Below are 21,084 nucleotides of genomic sequence, written 5' to 3' on the forward strand. Positions count from 1 at the left end.
TTATCAATAATATACCACTGAAAGTAGCATGCAAAGACCACATGACCAATTAGGGGAAGTGTCAAGCGTTGGTTTGCAAGAGCTTTATGTCCAAAGAACAACAGTCACAAGCGTTAACTGCACTAAATTTCAGTGCATTGTTTTGCATTTTCATTGTACATCAGGCTGACAGCCCAGATGTGTCGCACTGTTCAGGCTAGCCAGATGTCTAAGTTTAAGATGTCTCATTTAAGTTTAGTCGGGTGTAGCTCATGTTCAATAAATCAGAGTTCTGTAATATGAAGTCATCAACATCATCAGCCTTACTACACCCACTGCAGGGCAAAGGCCTCTCCCATGTCTCTCCAATTAACCCTGTCCTTTGCCAGCTGCATCCACCCTTTGCCTGCAAACTTCTTAATGTCATCTAATTATCTGCCACCCCCCACTACGGTTTACTTCCCTTGGAATTCATGTTGTTACCATCAGTGACCACCGGTTACCCTTTCTTCACATTACATGTCCTGCCCATTCCTGTTCTTTATTTCAACTAGAATGTCATTAACTGAAGTTTGTCCTGTTACCCACTCTGTACGCTTCCTATCTCTTAACATTACACCTACGATGAGGTGATATGAAGCAATGTTCAATAAACCATATTTCTGTGATATCATTTCAGTGCCGTATACTGGCTTGCGTCCACTGCTTTCACTCTTTTGCTGCCATCTATGGGAGAATAAAAAGTGAAAAGCACAGATCAGCTGTGCAAAACACATGGTGACCAACACAGAACCTTTTACAACAAATGAAAGTCAAACAGAAGTCCTCAGTGCTGTGATTAGCATACCCATTTATTGGCTAGGATGCATACAATTAAAGAGTTATGAACTCATTTGAATGCTAACATGAACTGTTATGAATGTAATTCATAGAAAGTAATGTATGGACTACATCAAGCAAAGCAGGCCTACTGCTTAATTATTGGAGGTTGCAAATTTACTAGGGCAGCACACACTGAAAATACTTTCTTCATGTGTGGGATCAGGCTAAGCGGTTCCCTGTTCTTTAGAACATGAAAAATTTTCAACCTTTGGATTACTCTCTCAACATGGATACGTACAGAGGCAATCTTGTAAGTCATGTCTATGTCATCATCAGACATTTGACCACCCGTTGAATTAAAAGGAGGCATAAGGAGCACCGCACCTTTCCCTTCTACCGTTGTGCGGATGCTTGGAAATCCTTTATCACTTAAAATTAAATCGCCTGGTCTAACAAGCTCCAGAAAGCCAGAGTCTTGGGTAATGAATGAGTCAGTGTGTCGCCCTCCATAAACTTTGGATACGAAGCTTATCATACCATTAGGAATTATGCCAATCAAGAATTTCAGCGTGTATCCTCCCTTATAATGTGAATACAAAATATGTTGACAGTCAGGGTTTGAGGGTGCTTCAGTGCGGATCTCGGTACAATCTATTATTAAGGTGCAGTTCGGGTAGTTTTCCTTAAATGGGGCAGGCAAAGAAAGTTTGATCGCTTTCCGGGAAGGCATGAAGACCCAATCCTTCAGAGCGATGCTTAAAATACCAAGTGTTTTCCTAAAAACAGTGGATGCTGTTGAGGGTGCAACACTGAAAATTACCCCTAGTGCATTATATGTTATCCCAAGACGTAGCTTGGCGAGAAACAAGCACAGCCTATCTTCCTTTGACATAGTATTGCGCCTGTACTTCGGAGGAGGCAGCAGGTTCAAGAGAAGGCAGAATACTTGTAGCGTCACTCCACACAAATCTTGCAGCGCTTTTTCTTTTTGCTTTAGAGACTGAAAGCCTTGAAACCCACAGTTTTTCTTCCAGTTGCCATCCGTACTTGCAACCTTCAGCAGAATAAACAGAGAACACGGTGAAATTCACAGGCAAATATACTTTAGCAAGAGGACTAACCAATGAAAATTGGTATTTACATCTCCCTGCAACTATGCTCATTCATTAAAAAAAGAAAATAAGCACCACCACTATAAAATAAGAGAATGTTATACAGGAATAAAAATTAACAACAAATGTAATCGCACTGAATCCAGAACTCCTCTGTTAGCCCTAATAAATTGTTAGCTACAATTTAGCACAACTGATAAGGGAAAACCGCAGCATAGTCCTACCTTGTGACTCATTTCTGCATGCACAACTTGAGTAGATGCATCAGTTCCATTTGTCCCAGAAAGAAGTATAGTAAGCTTTCCTTGAGCCACACACTCTTTGGTTTGGCATGCCTGGAAAAAACATTATGTATAAATGACTGTGTTGTATTGCACTGACATGTTTTCAGTGCTACATGTGAACAGTGTTGAAAGGGCAGTATTAATAGAAAATTAAAGTTGAATTTGTGTCGTTTTTTGTATACACAGAAATATGATCCCATAATTAAAAGGTGTCCTCACAGCATCTGTCTTTGCAATGAAATGACTTTCTCCTGCGCCACACACACTCATTGAAGTATGCGAGTAACTTGTGCTGATCGTCGAAGCCGCAGCTGCACTCATCTCCAGAGGTGCATGGCTGAGATCCATCATGTGAATGTCCTCTGTAATGGAGGTTCCTGGTTTATGCATTGTCGCTTCATCGTCTGTACTTCGTGATGGATTTTCACTTCCTGCTCCAAGCTCTCTAGATGATATTGCCTGGTTGAGACGCCTTTGCCACCTGCACTGAACCGGTAAAAGTAACATTACTACCAACCTTAAAAGGGTGCAGCCAAACTCATCGTGCAATTAATTTTTATATTTGCATCTCATTGCCATTTTGAATGCCCTCCCAGTAACAATCCATGACGGGATTGAAAGTATCAAATAAAAAAGCAGAACTTATTAAAAACACAAAGCTGCATTTTACATTGGCAGTTTCACTTTTTCGTTTCATACCTTTGCATCCTTTCCTTGTCAGGTGCTTTTTTTCTGTAGATCGGAGGGAAAACGGTAGGGATGTAGGCTGGATGTTGGCTAATGTCACTCTTGCAGTTGCCTACAAAATGTCTGCTGCAAATTCGTGTGTGCTCCTTAGGCAACCAAACAGTTCCATCAGGACTGCATAAGAAAGAATAGTATTGTATATTAGCAATTGCCAAGACACACACAAACACACGCACAGACACAGACGACATCGCGCAAGTTCCGAAGGTAGCAACTCAAAGAATTCACGAGCTCCTCGAGTACAGCATAATATTAAGTACGAGTGTCATTCACAGGTTAAAATAGGATATAAATTCACAACAAAACAAAGCAAGCGTGCATGTTCTATCACTACGGCGTCTATCATACTGCCTGAGCTGGTTTCGGGCGTTAGAAGTGATAAAACTGCTCTCACAGCACCTAACTGTAATCACCTAACAGCGCAATGTTTGTTAAACCACGCTAGCATATTCATGTTCGAACATGCAACAACGACGGCCACACCTAAAAAAAACAATACGAAAAATCAAAACCCACTACACTTGTGCTTGCGAGAACGCAACAAGTACCCGTAATCGTCAGTGCAGTCGTCGCGTGCATGCTCAGCGTTGAGTACCGGCTTGTAACCTGAACGAACGAACACAAAATACAAACGGCCGCAGCCGAAAGCACGGCATGGCTGTAGGGACTTACCTAACCCTCCTCACTGCCTTGATCCACGCTTGACGTCTTTCTTTTTCATACCATCGCCCCGGAAATCGGTAGAGTTTTACTGGTGGATCAAGCCCCTTGGTGTTTTCAGCACTGTTGTGGCAGCCGACAACACAGCAATACTTCGGGCCCCGTTTCCGCTTAGGTAGGGCCGCTTCTGCCATTGTGCAAATTGTACAACACGCTCGCCGAACAAGAGCACAAAACTGGCGACGCCGCAGCACCCTGCTGCGCTCAGGACGCCCTCGGATCGCGTGCGCACACACTTGTCTGCCGGCGCGCAACGGCGCGCGCTGGCAGCTTCTCTCCCCAGTAGTTCACATTGTCGCCGCCAGATGGCCAGCAAACTTGAGCCGCGGAGCCCTATTACGAACGAAGAAAAGGGTTGGGGGCTGCGCGCAGCTCCTGCAACAATTTAGCAGACGACAGCCACCGTGAGCTGGTCTTCGTTCGCATGCGGCAACTCTCAGCGTTTGACGATTTGTTCCGTGATAGGGTGCTGATCAAGCGAACGGTCGACGCCCGCGTGATACCGTTAAAAAATTGGAAGGGCATGTACACGGTCATCCACTTCTAGTTTGAAACCGGCTCCGGGCAGCCGGCGTAAAACCCCTAAGCCGGCGCTCCGCGCAGCGCCTCTCTCGGGCGCCTGGGTAACTAGCGCGCAGTCGCAGTGGAATCCATAGGCGTGGCTTTCGCCGCGTCGTCTGCTACAGCTAGCCAGCGTCGCCGGGTTATGTTTTTTTACCTTTTTTTTAGAGGACCAATAAAAGGGTAAAAGGGTTAAACTCGCCTTGCGGTGAAGAGCACTTTCGCACTGAGCGCGCACAGCGCCCGCATGATTACTGTTTCCGACACAGCAGCTTAGAAGCCCAGCACCTGCGCATGGTCGAGAGCTGCATCCGGGCTGGCTAAGGCTTTTCCTTATCGTTCCTTCTTGCAATCAACACGTAACAATAAGCTGATACGGCGAAAGACATCGTCCAAGAGGGAGTTCAAGCCGTTTACTCTGAGGCCACCACCATTACTTAGCTCCAATATTTTATCATTTGAAGCTATTCGTGCACAGCAGCCCGAATGAGCCTTCGACTCACGGGTGCTTTAATCCGCTCAAGTGTTTTAATCCGCTAACGGGTGCTTTAATCCGCTTGTTCGGTTCTTTAGCTTAACTCAGAAGGAGCTAAGTTGGTAAAGATTTTCTCGAATTTGTTAAAATAAAGCCTGAAGATTTCGCACACCGATGCATTCTGGAAATAATTTTCAATGGTCTCTACGCCGGCCTTGGTTGCTGCTCATATGCAACCACTCTTCTGGGCATATGAGCAAAACATGACCATGTTTTCCGTTCGTTCGTTCACTCTTTTTCACGATTCTTACCGTGAAGTGCACGTGTTCATACTGGCTTTGTGTTAATCTCCCTCCAGCGTAGCGCGCCATACATTTAGTACTGACATTGCAGAATGGCAATTTGAGCGGATGAAAGCACCCGTGAGTCGCCGGCTTATTCTGGCTGCTGGGCACGAATAGCTTAAAATGATAAAATATTGCAGCTAAGTAATGGCAGTGGCCTCAGGGTAAACCGCTTGAACTCCCACTTGGACGATGTCTTTCTCCGTATCAGGTTATATTACGTGTTGATTGCGAGAAGAAACGATAAGGAAAAGCCTTAGCCACCGCGGATGCAGCTCTCGACCACGCGCAGGTGGTGTGCTTCGAAGCTGCTGTGGCGGAAAGAGTGATCATCCGGGCGCTTTGCGTGCTCAGTGCCCTTCAGCGCAAGGCGAGTTTAACCCGGCGGTGCTGGCGTGCTGTAGCAGACGACGCAGCGAAAGCCGCGCCTATGGATTCCACTGCTACTGCGCGCTAGTTACCCAGGCGCCCGAGAGAGGCGCTGCGCGGAGCGCCGGCTTAGGGTGCCTAAGCCGGGGTGCCTAAAGCAGCGCTGGCATCGAGGCACCCTACGCCGGCTGCCCGGAGCCGTGTTCAAACTAGAAGTGGACGACCGTGTACACAACGTGAAAGAGCTGGTGTCGTGCGACGGGAGTGAAGTAGATGCCCGGAGCATTGCGCTCACAAGCATCACTGCGCCATCGAAAATCATCAAATTAACGGTAAGAAATATTTGTACCTAATACCTGTTAGCACTGCACACTCACTCACTTTTTATCATGTAGCTATCTTTCAGTAGACAGCTTGTTGCCGCGAGCTGCAGTTGCAAGGCATGCATCAGGCAAATGGAAACACGCTGCTGCCGTTGCCGTGTTTTTGGAGCGGTGTGAAACGCTCTCCAAAACAAGCCACCCGCAAGCCTGGAGTATTCCGGCGTTTCAAAAGGCTTACCATGCACTTTCAAAGACGGCCAGGTGGCATAAGATTGAAGGTAACTAGAAAACTCCAGGTTTCGAGCGAACGGCGCAAACCTGACTTAACATTCTCGTTTATCGCACCTTCGGTGCTCGATGTGAAATGCCCTGTTCAAACTACGCCTTGAAATAATGTGCCCATTGCGTAATCTGGCACTCATTTTCTCATTTTTTCAGCAACTGTCAGGTCATTATCGCTCCAACATGTGCATCAGTATTTTGTTATGAGATGTACAGCTGCAACGGAAAAAGATTAGCACAAGTGACTCATGACCGGAGCGGAAAAATTGCGAGACGCGGCGCTATTGTTGCCGTATGCGCAGATAGCGAGAGTGCGTGGCACATTCCACTTTCCATAGGGGGGGTGGCCGACAGAAAGCAGCCCATCCGAAAGCAGCCACTGCCATACATTACTTTTGACAGTGCATCCCCAGCAGATTTTTAAAGGAAAACGGTGATGAAGATCACGTTCGTCGCCACGCCAGCGTAAAAAAAAAATTAAGAAATAAAACGAGATTATGTGCTTAGCCACCTTAGCACATGGTTTGGCTGATAAGACATCTACAGGCGTTCGTTTAAGATGTTGCATTTCTGATGGGCGAATGTCTAGGTGGGTTGCTTTCTGCCGGCCACCCCCGCTTTAGGAAATGGAATGTTCCTGGCACTCTCGCTATCGGTGTACTCGGCCACAATAGCGCCGCGTGTCGCGATTTTTTCGCTCCGGTCATGATTCACTTGTGTCATTCTTTTTCCGTTGCAGCTGTACACCCTCCCACTTTTTTAACCTGAACGCGCGAGCGTCGACTACCCGGTGCAGCGGTGCACAGGCGAAGCAGAGCGGAAATTGGGAGAGAGGACGAGCATGCGCGCCGATCATGTCGCTGCAGCTATCGTCGTCTGCTTGGCTCTTCTGCTGCGTGCGAAGCAACCCCTGCGAAGCAATTTATGAGGCAGGGTTTTGAGGGCGTTTGTTTCATGTTCTGTCTGACGCGTACAGGTGCCCCAAAAGTAATACGGAGCATGCGAGCGGTGGCAGAAATCGAAAAAACTGCATGCCAGCGCGCTCTATCAGCAGATGCGCGGCAAAGAACTAAGGGGCGTCGGCACATCCGGCTGACCCATCTCGATAACTTCACGCTCGCGTTATCGCCGCCACGAGGGAAGCTGCGCTGCTACCATCCCTGCCCGTCAGGGGCGCTTTCAATACCTCATGGTTTGCTGTTCGTCCGGGCCGTGAAAAAAATATTTGCCATCGGCACCGTGCGCTTTACGCTTCGTCAGGTCCTTCATTATCTTTGTCTGTGGAGCAGCCGAAGTTTGTGCTACACATGGCGGCGAGTTTGTGCGCTGACGAGTATAACCACTCCAGCAACGTTTCGGCAAATGCGGTGACAACTTTGCTTCGCTCTAGGGAACGCATGACAAACAAAAAAAAACCAAAAACAGTGGCATGTATGTGCTGTCTCATAAAAATAGGTGCTGAACGGCATAGCAAGTGGGCTAATAATTCAAGACCATTTTCTTCCACACAAATTCACTTTCTTACACTGGACAACCTTCGAGAGCAACCCGGATACGTCGACTTATTATACGGGTCCCTTCATCGACGCATGGTCGATGTCATTAACGTGAGCGGGAGCTTCATCCGTCATTAAAGTTTAAGTTTGCATGAAAAGTGCCTTTGGAAGTTGTTTTTTTTGCCTTTTCTTCTTTGCATGTTTGCAAAATATAGCCGATAGGGGACGACTAAATGAGAGACAAGCTCGTTTTTTGTTTGTCTTTTTTTCCTCCATTCTAAGAAAGCAAATTTGTGCCAGCGGAAGTGATCTTTAATTAGTTCAGTTGCGCACAAACTCGACGAACACATCATGAGCTTGTTCATCACGATAAAAGCAGCGCGAACTTCATGACGAACGCAGAAAGAGAAGACGATCAGAGTAAGACGTTCCATGGTTATATCAGCGTCTGTGTCTCGTCTTCCCTTCTTGTGTCCTTCGTGAAGTTTGCTCAGTTTTCACTGTCACAGACTCGCCGCGAAGCGAAGAGCGAACCACGGCGGTCTCGCAGGCCGAAAATGGTGGCATTCCTGAAAAAGCAAAAAGTGCAACCTGCCGAACGCCACTTTCTACACGGCGCGGACAAACAACAAACGCTTGCACAATGTATTGAAAGGGCCCCTGGCGAGCACTGACGGTAGCAGCGCCACTTCGCTCGTGCCGGCGATAACGCGAGCATCAAGTTATCGAGATGGGTCAGCCGGATGTGCCGACGCCCCTTAGTTCTTTGCCGCGCATCTGCTGATAGAGCGCGCTGGCATGCAGTTTTTTCCATTTCTGCCACCGCTCGCATGCTCCGTATTACTTTTGGGGCACCTGTACATATGTCTCTGGGATGGTGCAAATGCGTAGCGTTCCAGGCACGACTCTAGACCCGTCTTGCATTTGCGGGTAGCATCTCGAGAGCATTTGCTTTAAAGAGCGAAATTAAAGCGTCAATAGCGAGGGTCCTCTTCAGTCAGTTTTTTTAAAGCAACGATTGCAACTGGTTTCTTGGGCATTCTAGGCTGTTCCCAAATATATGCTCTTTTCAGAATCACCCACGCTACATGCAGCGGATAAATCAATCGCTCGCAGCTTCTTGGGGCTCCAATGCATAACAGCCGATGATGGGCAGCAGGGGTTGCTTCGCACTATTCAGAACAGCCTAACAGACGAACCTTACTCCAGCAGCATGAATTGTGGGCGTGCCGTTGCCCTCGCAGGCGTTCTCCTCTCCTTCTTCTTCTGGCGCCGCAGCGCCGGGCAGTCGACGCTCGCGCGTTCAGGTTGAAAAAGTGGGAGGGTGTACAATGAATCAGCTTTTGCAAGCAAAAGGGTATGCAAGCTGCGACGAAGCGTATGTGCGCACTGAAACTCCTTTGTAAAAGAAACTTTTTTACTGGGATTATGCAAAAAAGGAGTATCCCACCTATTTCATGCAGGATTCTAGCAGAAAGCTCATGCTCAAACAGCGGAATTTCATTGCAAGGTTTGATTAATTTCTACACATTTAGTACAAGTGCTTTGAATCTTCGACATTAAAATATATGATTATTGTATTATATTATCACCTAGCTGTTCAAACGTGGAGGCAAAGATTTATCAGGAACATGTTGCTGTTGCAAAAAGACACTGGACGACAAGGCGCAGTGGAAGCTAGCAAGGATTCCGCGCATAACTAGAACAAAGGTAAACGATTCTTTGCTGCGTAAAATTTGGGCTTCTTCCTCAGGTGTGACTGCGGGCTAGTTGCGGCGTGGCTTGACATCCAAGTCAATGACTGGAAATCGTGGGTGCAAGACGAGGGAAGGGTTCCCAGAGAGCCATTATCATTCCTCCGCGTCTGTTGAATGTGCCTAGAGTTAAAAACCTGTCCAGGAGGTTCCGCATGGGTTTGACTTTGTTTGACGAGGAACCGCGCGCGCGCGTTGAGCGTCGCGAAGGGAGGGCCGTCTCCCAATGTCGCGTTGGAAATCCATAAAACCGTGTCCCAGGCAAATTTATGTATGTATTATTGCGCATTCTGCAAAACAGCAGTGTGTCCTGCTGTTATGTGCCATTTTGTGCTCGGGAAGGAGGCGCACAACTGCTTCGGGACGGCGCGCTCAACACAACGGGAGCTGTCAGACTGCCCCCGCCAACCTGACAGGGACGCGCGCGGTGCCGTTGGTGGCACGCGCGTCGCGCGTACGCAAAGGCATAGCGAACGCTATAAAATAGCGTCATCATATTGCGTATGCGCCAAACGCTATTTCAAATCTAGGTTTTACGTACGTTCGCGTTACGTACGATATTTTTCGAATTTAGCGTGCGTGCTCTTGCGTACGCTAGGAAGAATAGCGTTGTCAACCCCGCTTCGGAGAGAAATTGTCAATGCTATTCGGTTTTTAAGCATATTCAATTACTTTAAATGGTACGCGTGATATTCGCTTTGCCTCCCTTCGCCGACAGCAGAACAAATGAGTGATAAACTTGCCCTATTTTGGATTCTGTGTAACGATTCAGCCGTTCCTAACGCTAACAAAACACCGCTGACTGTGGATTGGCTTGATTTGGATTTTCCCGCCAAGGTAGTCATAGCCTTGCCAAAAGTAACCGCTTCGGCGGTCAGGTGCCCCACGACCGGTTGTGGCTGGCCCGTCGCAGTGCTCGTGTTGGTGCTGACATCGTCGCAGTGCTCGTAGTAAGTGTTGGTGCTGACATCGTCCTCGTGCTTTGCGAAATGGCAGCCACCGTGTCGACAGAGCGGACAAATTCCGCTCCTCGCCCGCGTTTTATATTAGCAGACGATTTAGAGCTACTTAGAGGAGTCAGCCTTGAAAATTCATTCAAGGACCCCACACAGTGGCAAACCATTTTGAAGAACGTGCATTTCGCCAGTGGGACGGTATTCTCTGTCCGTGCCTTGAGAGAAAAGCTCGAGCTTCTCTTAGCCCAGTTCATTGCAAACGACAGAACGACCCTGCGCAAGTAAGTAGCCGATTTCATTGATGTAATGTTTATACCCTACCATACTCGCAGTTCAGTAGATGCACCCAACCCCTGAAGCTCTCCACTACGGCCACTTTTTCACTGCTTACTGCGTCGCTTCAATACCGGCGTGATCAGAGTGCCCACTATGCGATAAACAGTTTACTGCCCCTTTCCGATTTTTGTAACCGACGTTTTTCGCCGAAAGAACTCTTGTGCATTGTTATTAACCCTTTCTAGTGCTCTGTACACAATTGTGTAAATTGCGGAGGCGGTTTTTTTCTCGGTCTTCAGTGTACCCAGCACCGACTCTTGCGTCAAGAGATCATAGCACGCCTCACTTAGCAGATAGGGTGTTTTTTAATGCTAGCGAAAACAGCAAATATTTCATACAACGTTGCGTTTGGCAACTTGTCCTCTACCATTTTCTTGTAGGTAGATTTTGCAACCAATAACATTTTTTTTTTATCTTGGTTACTTTTGTCCTCAGCATCCTTTGAAACTGGAAATAGGTCCACTATACCCAAAGTGTTCATTACATAAATTATGTGATTTCTACTGTTTCTCAGAGTACAAACAGTTCATAATCAATTTTGTGCGTGGGCCTAAGAAAACTTCTAGCTGTTTTCTTCTAGAAAAGAACTAATTGTGTTTCGTGACGCCTGAGTACACTGTTTGCAATGTTTAAAATCGAAATTGAGTGAGAACAAAACATTGCTCCTGAAAGCCTTGAATCACTTGTGAAGTGTGTATTGATGGTGCTCACCATTTTTCTCTGTATGAATCAGCAAGGTTACAGTATGAATCAGCAAGTTTATTTTGTACTGTAATATGAATCCTCACAGGTTAGGTAGAGAACAAGACTATGAAGAGAAGGAGAGGCTCCTGCAGGAGATCTGTGTCATCGTAAGATAATTTGGGAAGAATTTTGAACCCCGCAGGGCACAAGCAGCTGCATGCAAAACTTTTGCTACAGGAGTGCGCGACAATGCCTGCGCCGCTGCTGCAGGAGTGTCACCACATCACAGCGACTCCTGTGAGAATACACCAATTTCGTTTTCTATTCGCTTGCTCAACATCATTTTGCTAAACATGATGTAAGCGAGAGTTATTTTGCTTTAATGTGGCAGATAAACAATGCGCACTGGACTAAATGAACAACAAGGAAATAAAAGTGACATATATAAATAAAAGAAAAAGTAGAACTGGCTGGAAGTATGCAGCAAACTCCATTTTGGTGGTGTTATTTTTTAAAGGTGTATATAAGTCAAACCAATGTCAGCGCTTCATGGGTAGCAAGTGGCAAGGGTCGTGGCGTATTTGGGGTGAAATGCAGCGTATTGGAAAACAGCCTATAAGTGGTCTAACAGAGGGTTCACATTTTATGCTCTTTTCAGATCCAACACCATCTGGGACTCTCAACAACACTGCCGCAACTGCATCATATTTGCTGCAACCAACAAATGTGCGAGGGCAGTGACGCTGTCGAAGATGAATATTTCAGCACTGATGCTGACATTTTTCAGTGCGCACTCAGCGCAGAGCAAATGCCTTGTGCAAGTGCTGTAACACCAGAGGAAGAACAGCAGACTGAGGAACGTGAGCCTGCATCCATGACTGTAATGAAGCCAAGTAAGGGCACTTTTCATTTCAGCTGTATCGTACCAGGTTGCATATTCAAACAGTGTCATCAGTAGATCAGTTTGTGCTACTCGCATGTGCTAAATTCTTTTGCCAACTGAAAAACGTTGATCAGTATTGCTCTCCGGCCTTGCTTTTGTTCATTTGATGCATTGTCATGCAATAATTTCATTTTGGGAAATATGCTTTTGCAGGAAAACGGAAGCCAAAGGCACCAGGTGACGAATATCACGAGGTTTTGGAAAAAGACGGAGCCACGAAAGGGCGCTCAAAGAGAAAGATGTCAGCGCTTGAAAAGATGCGCGTCGAAACGAAACAGACGCTGGGAGAAGAGGTAGGAAATGAAGGCCTTAAAAATGGAAAAGAAATTCAAGCAGCGCGAGCTAGAATTGGAGGCTCGTGCCACTGAACTGAGAGAAAGGCATAAACAAAATGAGGTCAATAGTGCAGGTCAACAAGCACTAGTACACTTGTATTTTTACAAATAATGTATGTCTTTTAAACAGAGAAAAGGCCAGATACTGTTCCCCTACCTCGTGAATAATGACCGGCTTAGATTTGTCGTTGAGTTCACCTTCTCTTTTTAAAGATTTTAAATGGGATGCCATTGACAACCCACATGGCAGCGATAACCTCCCTAACTAATCACTTTATCATCTCCATCGGAAATAATCCCCACAAGGCCGCGACGCTGGAAGCTGCATTTAGCAGACTGGCAACTTTTTAGATCAAAAGCCACTTTAGAAATTATAGTGTTAGAAAATTTGAGCATCGATGAGATAATCTAAATGTTCACGAGTTGTACCGTAACTGCCCCACAGTCATCTATTCCGCAGTCGTCAGGAGTGGTGTCACCAAACCGCGCAGTGTGGTGGACAAAAGACTTCAAGGAAGCCAAAAAGCAACAAAATGGAGCTTGGGGTAAGTTTCGAAGGTATCCGACACATGATAACCTCTTAAGTTTTAAAAAGACAAGAGCTAAAGCTCGGTATGTCCGCCGGAGTGCTGAGAAAACCTCATGGCAGAGTTATGTTTCATCTATTAACAGTCAAATCACGTTTAAATGATTGTGGTAGCAGGTCCGAAATTAAATCGCAACTTCTCACCGTTCACAATTCCCCTTTTCGCAGCACCTGGCACACAAACAAGCATAGGGGAACAGGCAGACATATTAGGGGAACATTTCCCTACAGTTTCAAGTTCACCACACTATACGCAGTCTTTTTTAAAATACAAAAACACAGCCAAGAAAAAGACTCCCAACAAGTGGAGGTGCTAACGAAAAGTACAATAATCTTATTACCCTCCAAGAAATCAATAGAGTACTGTATACCGGAAAAAAAACTGCACCGGGACCCGACGAGATACACTACGAAATACTTGTACATCTTTCCCAGCATGCCGTTGAGGCATTCTTAAATTTCTTTAGCAAAATATTCATAGAAGGTAAAATACCTAAGGAGTGGAAGAGAGCCGTTATAGTACCATTCCTTAAACCTGAGAAACCGCCAACCTCTGCTAGCAGTTGTAGACCCATAGCCCTGACCAGTTGCCTCGCCAAATCCTTCGAAAGTGTCCTTAACATACGATTAAATTTTATCCTTCATTCGTCTGAACTTCTTGACAGCCATCAGTGTGGTTTTACAAAGGGATGCTCCACTACAGATCACTTAGTTCGTCTAGAAAACACTGTTTGAGAAGCTTTTGTTCACAAGCAGCAATGTCTTACTGTATTTTTCGATTTGGAGAGGGCATATGACACGGCCTGGAGGTTCGGGATTCTTCAAGACCTTGCAGAGCTTGGCATCCGAGGCAGAATGTTGAACTGCCTAAAAGACTTCCTGTCCATCCGCTCATTCCATGTACACCTAGGTGAAACCCTTTCGAAGAACTTCGTCCAGGAGAATGGGGTACCAAAGGGGGTGTATTTTAAGCACAACACTCTGTGTTGTAAAAATGAACTTTCTTGGTAAAGTAATCCCCAAATCCGTTATGTATTCAGTGTATGTAGATGACCTCAAGATAACTTGCACATCATATCAACATGTGAAAGACAAATACAGTTAACAATACTGGCAACATGGGCGGACAGAAATGGTTTCCGGTTTTCTCCACAGAAAACAGTGGCCATTTTTTTCTCGCTCAAACGAGGTTTACAGGCAGATCCAACCCTACAGTTGAACGAAATAAAGTTACCCGTAAAAAATGAACACACATTTCTAGGCATAACATTTGACAGAAAACTTACTTTCCTGCCTCATATAAATGCATTGAAAAAGAAAGCATCCCAATCCCTTAATATACTTACCCCCATATTCAAGAACGTTTCTTATCTTAACACGCAAAGAGACCTTTGGTAAGGAGAACTAAAGTATAAGCAAAAGAAAAGGGCGACGTGGATTTCAGAAATGCCCCGCACGCCACCTTAAAGCGACCTTTCAGAAGGAGCACTTTTCTGGCTAAGAAAATAGCATGGGAGCGAGGTTATGATGTTTTACTCTCAGCGATTCAAAGATTACACACCTATTATACACTTTATATGAGAATAGCGGCTAACAAAATGCAGAAAAAGCGATTTAAAAACAGTTTCGCAGCCAGCAGTATACTTTTAGCTATTTTAGCTGCTGCCATAAAGCGAGTTTTTCTTTTGGTCTGGCCACCATTGCAAGCCGTCAATATAACGTCGCTTGCTGCGTCTACCGTCCTTCTCGTTTGTTTGTTTGTTGCAGTCTGCACGTGCTTTTTTCGTCCTGCTTTTTCTTTTTTCACGTCGATCGCTCTACTTATAATTAAACACAATTTTGTGCACCGAAAATGGAAAGGAAGAAAGTTAATTTTACCGAGGCAGAGCGCGCAATCCTTCTGGACCTTGTCAAGAAACAGAAGCCAATAATAGAAAATAAAAAAAACTGATGCCGTTAGCGCGAGCAGGAAGAGGCCAGCGTGGCTCACGATCGAGCAGGAATTCAACAGCCGTCACGGTGTTTCGAAGCGCGACGGGAAACAACTCAAGAAATGTTGGGATAACCTCAAAGAGAAGTGGAGGAAAGAGAATGCCGCTGATACACGTGAAGTTTTTGCTACAGGTATGTTTGCACGCTCTCATTTTGTTTTAAAACGTATGAAGCGGCAAATGAAGGACGCGAGCGGCTACAAGAGCGAGCGACGAGTACTGCTATGAGCAAAGCGCTGCTTATCTGGCCTTCAGCCACGGGCGCTCAAGATCCTGCTCGCATCTGCCGTCAGATGTGTCCCTCGTGGTTGCCGCTTCATCTAGTCTGATCGCTGTGTTCTCCACGGATGTGCCGATTAGTGATTTGTTGATTACCGTATCACGCACACGAGAGATCGCCACCAGATGAAAGGCCGTTGCGCGTGTGTCCCGTTTTTTTCTTTGCAGACTGCGATCTCTTGTGATTGAGATCACAGTGCAGTACCTGGGTCGGCAGATATGAAAAGACAGGATGCAAAATGTGTTAGCGCAGTGTGAAGACCTGAACAAGTTTGTTGCATGTTGATTACGCAGTACCCGATCGGTCGTCTTGCCGCCGCCAAGCACGTTCGAAGGAAAACGGTACGATTTAATAGCGACAGGGCTGGAAAGACTCAGTGGCCACGCACGGCGGGTATGAACGGAAGCGGTACATGTAGAGCAGGAGTGGTGACGATGTTTGCTTATATTTTATGACGGGCGTGTGGCTGAGGTACAACTAATGCAAATATCGGAAAAGGAATTCATTACGGCATTAGCACGTTGTTATGTTTTTATGTGCTCCTATACCAGGTTCAGAAAAATTTACGGTGAACATCTGATTGCATTTTTGTCCTGCATATTTTGACACCCATTGGTACTTGCCAATACGGGGGGTCCTGGTTTAGTCTCTCACTGTGGGACCACTTTCTGTACAAACTGCTTCCGACTGTGCATTCAGGAACCTGATAAATCTACATTGATGGAACAAATGTAAACAGCATTTAGGCCACTGAACATTTTTCAGTGTTGCTACTGCTTCAACGATGAAACATGTAGCTGTGCATGAAATATTGAAATCACATCACTGGTCTGTGGTGAATGTATTTGTGTCACAATGTTTGTGGCAGATGCTGCCATGCGGTTGCTAATCTTGTAAAACATGCACTGTGCCAGGTGGTGGGAGCCCACAACGCAGCGAGATGACCGACGAGCTGCAACGTGTTGGTGCTGTGGCATCTGACATGAATGTGAGAGTGGTCAACTGTTACGACAGTGACCGCGCACGGCATGGCACCAACCCTTGCAGCAGCAGCAGCAGCAACAGCAGTTTCACTCCTGGCGTCGTGGCCCTCTTACAAGCGACCCAAGAGGCGAATGGTAAGCTTTTCGTGTGCTCCTTGCTGAGCTGCGTGGTCCCCCTTTTCACTTCATTCCGAAATGTGCGCCCTTCAAACATTATGAGCTTGAGCTTCTGCCACAATGTCAAAGCACACCATATAAATTTACAAAACATTGTGGCCAATGCATCTTCACATCGACCTGTTGCTAAAATCCTGCCACACTAGATGTGTGCCTTCTAGCCATGCAGCATAAGCCCTATCAGTTATGCCATGCTAGGTATTTCACAAGTAGCATGGATACAAATACTTCGTGCCTTATGCTCAAGTGTACACGCAGCGAGTTGTGTACGCTCTTGACAAGTGCTTCAAAGCTGTTTGGGTCAAAAACTGCAGCTGGTCTTGCATTTTCTTTGCAATTTGTTTTGTTTTATAGCTCAAGAGCGTAGACTGTCGGATGAGTTGGTTTTGCATTGGAGAGCACTTACGAGTGCACACAAACGAATAGAGAAAGAGATACTGGGAACAGGAACAGAACTGCTTGTTTGTTGTATTACCATTGCACTAGTTTGAAGGTTTGTTCAAGTTCATCGTTCATCTAAAGTTCAGTTTGCCATGCGCCTTTATTTTGTTGCTATTTTTGGTTTTCACTCCTCCATACTTATGTTTTCATTTGCTTCAATCCTCTTTATTACTCATATTACTTGCATTACCGTCTTCCCCATCCGGTGGCCGTCGGCTGCTAGTCGGCCATGCTGCCGAACCACCGCCAGACCGCCTCTAGCTTACCGCTGCCTATGTTAGCTCGCATCGTGTTGGTTCTCGTCCATCCGTAGATTCAGTATGGTTTTGTGTGCCACCCTTGGCTGCTCCAACCGTAGCGACAGGTCCAGGTGAAACAAGAAGCCGATTAACACGAACTTCATCTGCATCCGTCACATAATCGCAGGCATGCAAGTGCGAGCGCTCCATGACTCGGTACGAATCTGCGCGAGCTGTGCCTGGCTGGCATTAAGCGCGACAATTTGGACCCCAATAACTCAAATTTACTTGTGTGCGCAGCGCACTTTGTGACAGGTAAGAGGCTTGTGTCGTCAACTAAATGTTTGCGAAAACGTGGGAAGCAATGGTTACACCCTGAAGTGAATGTTGCTGTTTTGATTGACCCCATCCGATTTGTCTGACAACACAAACCCAGACTGGGTCCCGCGTCGCTGCATCCTAGCTACAGCACTAGGCAAGCCGGTTCGGATCGCCACGACTGCAGCGAGCAATGACGGCAGAGAAAGCGGTGTGCCGAGGCTGAGCTTTTCGTCTCGTAGGCGCGTCGCAGACAGGCTTCTCACCTATCTACTGTAGAACTCGTTGTGTGCCTCCATTGATTAGAAGGCACTGAATGGTTCACTCATCTGTGGAGTAGTCATCGCGGCCGAAAGATGAGAAAATAATCCAAAGCGTCCGAGGTGTGGTCAGGCGTCGCCGGGGAGACGGGCGGAAACGGCCGAATGGTTCGGCAGCATGGCCGCAATCTCTTGGAGGCGGAGTTGACGTCACGTGCAAGCTATGTATAGCTTTAGCAGCTGACATGAGCGACTTCTCCTTTCGGTCTGGCCACTAATGCAAGCTGTCAATATACATTACTCGCTGCCTCTACTGTCCATGTCGTTTATTTACCACACTGCGCATATGCTTTTCCTTCTGCTTTTTTTTTCGTCAAGCCACTCTGGTTACAATTGACTACAATCTTGAAGAAAAATACAAAGCAATAGTTAAAAAAAAGCTCCTGTGTGCATTTTTACGTGATCTCCAATCCGAAACCAACCCACCGAACAGTCTGTGCTCTTGAGCTACAAAACAAAACAAATTTAAGAAAATACATGACCACCTGCAGTTATTAAGCTAAACAGCTGTGTTTGGTATGTTTGGTTTTCACACTTCCATATATATTCTTTCATTTGCTTGTACACTCTGAAACCAGGAAAGATTACTTGCATTCCTTTCTTTCCTTGTTCTAAAATTCTGTAAATCGCACACTTGTTTTTACGAGTTACTATTTGTGGCATCCTACTGTTTGTTGGTGTTGGTGCTGCTTCTTTGCAGCAAAACTTAGCGAGAAAGGTGCGTTGTGATATGAAAATAGCTAACATCTTTGCAGAGGCTGACTGGCAAGACCATAGCGTGAGCCTCAGCGATGAGGCAATTACGCAGAATGAGGCACAGATAGAATGTGGAGCCGAGGAGACCACAGGTGGGCCTGAAACACAATCTGTGGTCTCATCTCAAGATGCTGCACCCGCAGTTGCCTCACCCCCCGTGGTACCATCCCCAGAGGTCCCATCCAAAGTGGTCCCACCCCCAGAGGTGCCACAAGCGCGAAAGCGGATCAGCACTGCCTTTGGAGAGGCAGAGCTCCAGGCTCGATTGCTGGGGCTTTCCAATGAAAATCAGAGAAAAAAAAGGAGCATGTGCTCCGTATGAAGTTGTTGAGGGGGCAGCTGAAGGAGCACAAATTAAATATCGAAATAAAGCAAGCAAAGCTCCAGCTCCTGCGGACGAAAAGCGCTCTCTTGGAGGGAGGGGAAAAAGAATAAAGCTTTCAAAAGTTTCTGTCAAAAACATTTTGGTCTGTTTTGTTTCATGCTATGTCTGGTGCAGTTTCAGTAATTTTTGGTAGCTTTAGCATGCACATGGTCTCACTTGTGAGCGTCTGCATAGCCAGACGTCACCTGGAAATATACAGAAGAGGCTTTTTACTGCTGAATTCATTTTGAATCTATTGGTAGTTAGACAAAAAACTTTATTTATATGCACAGTACAATGCTGCGTACAATGATGATGCAGGCTTGAAGACCGATTGGCTTAATGTCCATTTATTTCAAGGTTTTTACTAAGGTAAGCGCTTCAGTCATCCAAAAGAGCATGCAGGTTTTTGTTAAGTTTGCTTGACAGTGATCCATATTCATGCCATCAAGCAGGTGACAGACGAATGCACAGAATACAACTAACCCTATATATAGCCTTCATAGAGTGAGTCTGCATTTGATTCAGTCGAAACTTCTGCAGTCATGCAGGCGTTATGGAACTAAAGTATCGAAAAGTCTTAAAGTATCTGCAGTGGCTGCTTAGCGACTTTACGGGTAAGGAAGGGTGTTAGGCAGGCAGACACAATCTCTTCAGCACTATTTACAACTTGTTTACAGGATGTTTTCAGATATCTGGGCTGGGAAAAGCTGGGGGTAAATTTTAACATTCATGAAAAAATAGCAAATTTTAGATATAGGTGGCTTTTACTGAAAGCTATTCAGGTTTCTTGCAATGTATACAGCAAGTCTACCCCAAAGCAGTCTACCCTCCCCGAGCTCATCTGCGCTCATTCTTCGTGCAAACTGCTCAAGACTGGAACAGCCTGCTAATCGACTCCGTGCACCACTCCGATCCACTGCACTTCAAGGCTGCCATCCAATCTCTCATTAGTGGAACTCAGCCCATCCCTCATGTAATACCACATTCCTGGGGAATTTGAGGTATTGATAATAAATAAATAAAGGAAGCATTCTGGGTTATTTTTATTATTTACGTAAACAAAGGCATAGATAGGCTTGGATTCGGAACAATTAGTGACAAAAGAGTATATGAAGAACACTGCGATTTGCTGATGTCATTCCCTGGATTAGTAACTCAGGGGATGGATTGAAGCGCATGGTTACCGACCTCAACAAACAAAGGAGAACGATGGATCTAAAAATTAATATGCGGAAAACTAATACAATGTCAAGCAGTTAATAATATTTAAACCACAATCAGTAAAAGTAATTGGGCTCGGGCAGGCCACGTAAGCGCAAAGGCAGGACGACTGATGGTGGCAGTAGGTAATTGGAGTTCGAAAAGAAGCCAAGTGTAGCAGGGGACGGGATCAGGAAGCTTACTGGGTAAGGTGGCAGCAGGTGGCATGTGACCAGGTTAATTGAAGAGATTTTGGAGAAGCCTTTGCAGTGCAGTGCGCAGAGTCAGGCTGGTGATGATAGTGACAATGACACTGCTGTTACATTTAAGTTATACTCTGTTTCACAAGCTGTTTTTAGCACTACACGATCCTGCTCCTGTCACTGTCGGCGGAACAGGAGAGCGAGTACAATCATGCAGTGTGCGCCATCTTCATTGCCTCATGTTGCCCTTGCTTACTGCGAAGAGCTTGTGAAACGTTATACAGGCTGCACGGATTCTGTAGGTTCCAGTTACTGCTTGGCATAGCCTCATGCAAAATGCTCTTGAATGAGCCTTGTGCGTGCTCCGAAGCCATCTGATGACTGCCGGTGACCCGATGGCTGATTGTGGTTGGCCGGAGGAGGCTGCTGTGGTGCAGGTGGGTATGGATCGCTGAGTAGCCGGCTCAAGTTATGTAGGGCAGCACAGGCAGTTATCAGGATGGGTGTTGTTGTCGTCTTGATTTGTAGTGTCATGTCCAGGCATGGAAACCTCCTCTTCCAAATGCCGAACGTTCTTTCAACCGTGTTTCTTGTCTTGATTTGAGACTTGTTGTACGTGCATGTAGAAAAGGGAATAACTCGACTCACGTACTTAGGTGGCAGGTTGAGTGTCTGGCTTCATTTATTTCAGCACTGTTGCA

The 21,084-nt window shown here is 46.1% G+C and overlaps 1 protein-coding gene and 1 pseudogene across 1 annotated transcript; one reads left to right on the top strand and one right to left on the bottom strand.

The window, feature by feature from the left end:
* Window positions 1-816: 816 nt before the first annotated feature.
* On the bottom strand, window positions 817-3,986 carry LOC149355912 (uncharacterized). The gene is made up of 5 exons (XM_089577715.1): window positions 3,617-3,986; window positions 2,897-3,058; window positions 2,417-2,678; window positions 2,138-2,248; window positions 817-1,855 (listed from the first exon to the last, which is right to left on the bottom strand). The coding sequence occupies exons 1-5, from the start codon at window positions 3,796-3,798 to the stop codon at window positions 947-949; spliced, it is 1,626 nt and encodes a 541-aa protein (XP_089433841.1). The 5' UTR covers window positions 3,799-3,986; the 3' UTR covers window positions 817-946.
* A 6,271-nt stretch (window positions 3,987-10,257) lies between these two features.
* Window positions 10,258-18,935, top strand: LOC149355913 (uncharacterized; annotated as a pseudogene).
* Window positions 18,936-21,084: the final 2,149 nt, after the last annotated feature.

Source organism: Amblyomma mixtum, chromosome 3, assembly GCF_055824585.1.
Source record: "Amblyomma mixtum isolate Tamu chromosome 3, ASM5582458v1, whole genome shotgun sequence".
Taxonomy (NCBI): domain Eukaryota; kingdom Metazoa; phylum Arthropoda; class Arachnida; order Ixodida; family Ixodidae; genus Amblyomma; species Amblyomma mixtum.

Bases quoted from the DNA above. Each gene is read 5' to 3' on its own strand.
- LOC149355912 (XM_089577715.1), bottom strand. From the start codon at position 3,798: ATGGCAGAAGCGGCCCTACCTAAGCGGAAACGGGGCCCGAAGTATTGC. The intron at 3,059-3,616 runs GTAAGTCCCTAC...TTTCTTATGCAG, and splicing joins AAGGCAGTGAGGAGGGTTAG to TCCTGATGGAACTGTTTGGT. The intron at 2,249-2,416 runs GTGAGGACACCT...TGTTTTTTCCAG, and splicing joins TCATTGCAAAGACAGATGCT to GCATGCCAAACCAAAGAGTG.